Source organism: Penaeus monodon, chromosome 42 (genome assembly GCF_015228065.2).
Source record: "Penaeus monodon isolate SGIC_2016 chromosome 42, NSTDA_Pmon_1, whole genome shotgun sequence".
Classification (NCBI taxonomy): domain Eukaryota; kingdom Metazoa; phylum Arthropoda; class Malacostraca; order Decapoda; family Penaeidae; genus Penaeus; species Penaeus monodon.
The window spans coordinates 14,979,101-14,984,100 of record NC_051427.1 but is presented as its reverse complement, the minus strand read 5'-3'; the positions used below and the strand labels follow the sequence as shown (position 1 = coordinate 14,984,100).

The 5,000-nt window shown below is 39.6% G+C and overlaps 1 protein-coding gene across 2 annotated transcripts in view; it reads left to right on the top strand.

Moving 5' to 3' along the window:
• Window positions 1-5,000, top strand: part of LOC119598874 (venom carboxylesterase-6-like) — a 23,065-nt gene that overhangs the window by 14,987 nt on the left and 3,078 nt on the right. Inside the window, exons 7-11 of one of the 2 annotated variants that reach the window (XM_037948568.1) lie at window positions 218-368; window positions 699-877; window positions 1,714-1,867; window positions 2,936-3,050; window positions 4,033-4,147. In XM_037948568.1, coding sequence (XP_037804496.1) covers window positions 218-368; window positions 699-877; window positions 1,714-1,867; window positions 2,936-3,050; window positions 4,033-4,147 — 714 coding nt within the window. Of the gene's footprint in view, window positions 1-217; window positions 369-698; window positions 878-1,713; window positions 1,871-2,935; window positions 3,051-4,032; window positions 4,148-5,000 lie in introns of both variants that reach the window. The other variant, XM_037948567.1, reaches the window with a different exon arrangement.

Sequence of the window (5,000 nt, the reverse complement as noted above, 5' to 3'; positions counted from 1 at the left end):
GTGGGCGCGTTTGTTTACACGTGTGTTCCTTTTTGCTCATGTAAGCTCATAGGCACTCACATATGTTCATATAATTAATTAAAAGTAGAGAGAGAGAGAGAGAGAGAGACATATATATATATATATATATATATATATATATATATATATATATATATATATATATATATATATATTCGGTGAGTTTTTTTCTTCTCATTACACCTCATTTCGGCAGATCTGGTCAAATGAGCCCATAGTGATGGTGCCTCGTGTGGATGGTGACTTTATACCCGATTTCCCGGCGACTTTGCTCAAGAACAATCGATATAATAAGGTTGATCTTATTGCAGGCGTCACAGCACACGAGGGAGCTTTTGTTACAAAGTGTACGTGCAACTTAAACTACTATTTTTGTTTCCTGTTTTTATTAAGAAAGTCTAGCGGATTACAAACATATATATATATATATATATATAAATATATATGTATATATATATTTATTTATTTATTTATCTTTTTATTGTATATATTTTTTCAGCACTCGTTATTTTACAGAAACGAAACAAACAATATAAACACGATTAAATACATAAATAAAAAATAGACAAATAGATTTTAAAAAAACATAAGCAAACAAACACAAAAATCAAAACAAAACAAACCAGACAGACAAATAGATAACAAAAACAACAACAAGAGCAAACACTCCATTCCAGTTGTGTACGCGAGGAAGGCCCTAAGAGAATCCCTCGTGACCAACTTCACAACAGTGGGTCCTCTCGTCATGAATTTCAGGGGCGGGGACGAAGAACCGCTGTATCTCGCTCGTAGGGTCTTTTTCCATTACCTGGGAGACATTGAGGTCACTGAGGAGAACGCCGATTCTGTAACCGAGGTACGGTATCCGAGGTAATTACTCTTGTTGGTGGGACTGTATTATTACTGTTATTATTATTATCGTTGTTGTTATTGTTATTGATGTAATCACCATCATTATTATTGTTATTGTTATAATAATAATATTAATAATTATTATTATTATTATTATTATTATTATTCTTTGTCTCTTTTTTGCGCTGTGATTGTGAGTTAGTATTTATCTTAAACATTTTATATTACGTTGTGATTGGCAGTACTGATGTAGAGTTGATATGACTGTATTTTCCTAAAAAAACGAACTGTATTTGGTTATACTGACGACGAATTGATATGACAATGTCTATTTTAAACATATTTTCTCGCAAATACTGAGATGATAGTGTTTTCCTCAAAATATTTCTAAACTTGTTGAGATTTCATATTCGACTTATGTCCAACTCATATTAATGTATAATTCAGTCAACATTTCTTACAGTCAGTATTTAATAAGTCAACATCTAATCCTTTTACCATTTCATGCAACACTCAAAATATGGACATAGCATACAATCATCACTCATTACAGTAAACATGAATACAGTAAAAGATAAAAAACAACATTTAATCCAGTCAATATCTTCCCACAATCAAACCCCTTCCCCCCCCCCCTCAACCAAAACCTTTTCCCCCACAATCAGACCTTTTTCCCCCCTACAGTCAAACTTTCCCCCCCAAATTCAAAGCTTTCCCCCCAAATCAAACCTTTTTCCCCCACAATCAAACCCATCCCCCCACAAGCAAACCCTTTCCCCACCCCCACAATCAAACCCATCCCCCTCCCCATAATAAACCCCCCTTTTCTTCCCCCCACAGCTGTTCAGTGACCGCCTGTTCAAAACGTGCATCGAAGACACATTGAAAGCTCACCTCGATACAGCAGACCCGACTTCGAAAGCTTTCTTCTACACGTTAACTCATCGGGGTCAGAAGGGGTTTCTTGACATGCTAAAGCTCCCCGTTGGAAAACGTTGTAAATTCTCTCTTTTTTTGTCTTGTGTGTTTTTGCTTTTATTATTGTTATGTTTGTGTTTGGCTGTTGTTGACGTTTTTTCTGTGGTTGATTTTGGTTTTGCTGTTTTGTTGTTGTTATTATTATTATTATTATTATTATTATTATTATTATTATTATTATTATTATTATTATTATTATTGTTATTATTATTATTATCTCCATCATCATTATTATCATCATTATTATTATTATTATAATTATTATTATAATAATTATTATTATTATTATTATTATTATTATTATTATTGATTTTATGATCATAAAAAAAATGATGATGAAGTTGATAATGATGATGATGATGGCGATGATGATAATGATCATTTTATTATAATAATGAAACCAATGCTAATGATTATAATAATAATGCTGATGATAAAAAATAGAAATAGAAGTAGTAATAATCATAATAATAACGATAATAATGATAGTAGTTGTAGTAATAATAATAAAAATAGATATAATAATAATATTAAGGATAATAGTGATGATAATAAAAAATAACAATGATAATGATGAAGATAATATTAATAACAATGTCGATGATAATGCAAAACAGTAGTAGTATAAGTAGTGATGATAATAATAGTTTTGATGATTATGATAATTATAATTATATTGTGATAATAACGATAATGATAAAATGATGATGATAATGATGATGATGATAACAACAATGATAATAATATTAATAAAAATAACGATAATAGTATTAATTAAAATAACGATAATAATATTAGTGTTGATAATGATAATAATCATTATTTTTATTATTATTTGAGCATGTGTTTGTGGAATGTATATTTGAGTGTATGTTTCTCTGTGTGTGTGTGCGCCATCTGTATCTCAGTTTACATTTGTACGTGTATATGTCTCCATGTGTTACTCCCTACATATATACACATTTTCTACTTCTCCATTAATCTATTCATCTACCCATTCATTCATCTATCGATCACTCGCCAAATTTCTCGTTTACAACTCGTTTTCGCAATCTCACACAATTTTTTTCCTTCTTATTTTAAGGGGTGAGTCACACGGATGATAAACAGTATCTCTGGGACGACTCTCTACAGCATCCAGCCGACCAGATGGTACAGCATCTAATGACCAGGATGTGGACGGCTTTCGCAAACACGGGGTAGGCACGGGGACGGGTCTGTGTGCGGAGGAATAGGGGATAGTGTTGTTGTTGTTGTTATGGTTGTTATCGGTCTATTTTTTTAAGGTATATTTTTTGTGGTGATTTTTTTTTCAAGTTTTTCTTTTCTCTCTCTCTCTTTTCTTATTTTTCTTGTTTTTGTCTCTGTGTGTGTTAGTCTCTCTCTCTCTCTCTCTCTCTCTCTCTCTCTCTCTCTCTCTCTCTCTCTCTCTCTCTCTCTCTCTCTCTCTCTCTCTCTCTCTCTCTCTCTCTCTCTTCCCTTTCCCCTTTCCCTTCCTATCCCATCTCCCCTCCCCCCTTCCTCCTCCTTCCATCCTTTCCATATCGGCTTTCTTCCCCTCCATGCTATCTATCTCTCCTTCCCTCCCTCCCCCGCCCTATCCTTCCCTATCCCTCTGCCCCTCTCTCCCTCCCTTCCCCCCTTCCCTTATCTTTTATCTTTCATTACCTCCCTTATTCCCTCCTTCTCTATCTTTCTTCTCCTCTTCCTTATTCCCTTTCTCCCTTCTCGCCTATTTCTCCCAGCCCTCCCTCTCCCCTCCTCGCCGCCTCTTCATCCCTCCTCCCTCCGGCCTCTCTCCTTCCTTTTCTATCCTCCATCCGTCCCTCCCTCCCTCCCTATTTCTCTTCCCTCCCAACCCCCTCCCTTCTCTTCCCTTCCCTCCCAACCCCTTCCCTTCCCTCCCAACCCCCTCCCTCCCCTCCCCTCTTCACCGCCTCTCCCTTCCCTCCCCTCCCTCCCAGCCCCCTCCCTTCCCTCCCAACCCCCTCCCTCCCCTCCCCTCTTCACCGCCCCTCTCCCTTCCCTAACTCCTACCACCCCCCCCACCCCTCCCCTTCCTTCCCCTCCTGCCTTCCCTCCCTCCCTCCCAAACACCCTCCTTCCCTCCCCTCCCTGCCTCCCTCCTCCCACCCAACCCCGTCCCTTCCCTCCCCTCCTCACCGCCTCTCCCTCCCGCAGGAACCCGACGCCAGACTCGTCCTTGGGCTTCAAGTGGCAGCCTGTGTCGAGGTCTTCCTTGGCCTTCCTCGAGATCCAGCCCGCGGCAGACATGGCGCCGGATGGAAGAGAGCGGGTCAGTGCTGATCTTTATTTATCTATCTGTTTATCTATTTATCTATTTATTCAAATGTTTGTTTGTATGTAAATTTGATTATTTACATAGGAGGAGGCAGAGAAGAGAAGCAATGAAGAATGGAAAGAGGAAGGGAAGGAGAGAGATTCAGTGGAAAGGGTGAGAGAAAGCGGAAATGAGAGAGAGGGAGCGAGAGAGAGAGAGGGAGAGAGATTTTTTTTGAGGGGGAAGAGGAGAGAGAGGAGGGAGAGGAGAGAGAGAGGAGGAGAGAGAGAGAGAGAGAGGAGAGAGAGAGAGCTGAGGAGAGAGAGAAAGAAAAGAGAGAGGAGAGAGAAGAGAGAGACAAGGGAGGGAAGGGAGGAAAGAGATAGATGAGAGGGGGAGAGAGATAGATGAGGGGAGAGAGAGAGACGATGAGAGATTAGTGAGTTGCTGGGAGAGGAGAGTGAGGGAGAGAGAGTGAGGGAGAGAGAGGAGAGAGAGAGAGAGAGAGAGAGAGAGAGAGAGAGAGAGAGAGTGGGGGGAAGATGCAGAAGAAGAAAGGGAGAGACGATGAGAATGAGAGGAGAGTGGGGAGGGACACAGGAAAGAGAGAAAGAGAGAGAGGGACGCAGGAAAGAGAGAAAGAAAAAAACAAAGACAAAGAGAAAGAGAAAGAGAAAAGAAGAGGAGAGAGAACGAAAGAGAGCGAGGAGAAAAGAGGGGGAGATGAGAGGATGATGGAAGAGAGAGACGAGAGAGAGGCGAGAGAGAGGGAGGAGAGAGAGAGGGAAAGGAAGAGAAGAGTGAGAGGAAAGGGAGAGAGAAAGAGAGGGAGGGAGTGAGGGAGGGAAGGAAAGAGAGATAGAGAGGA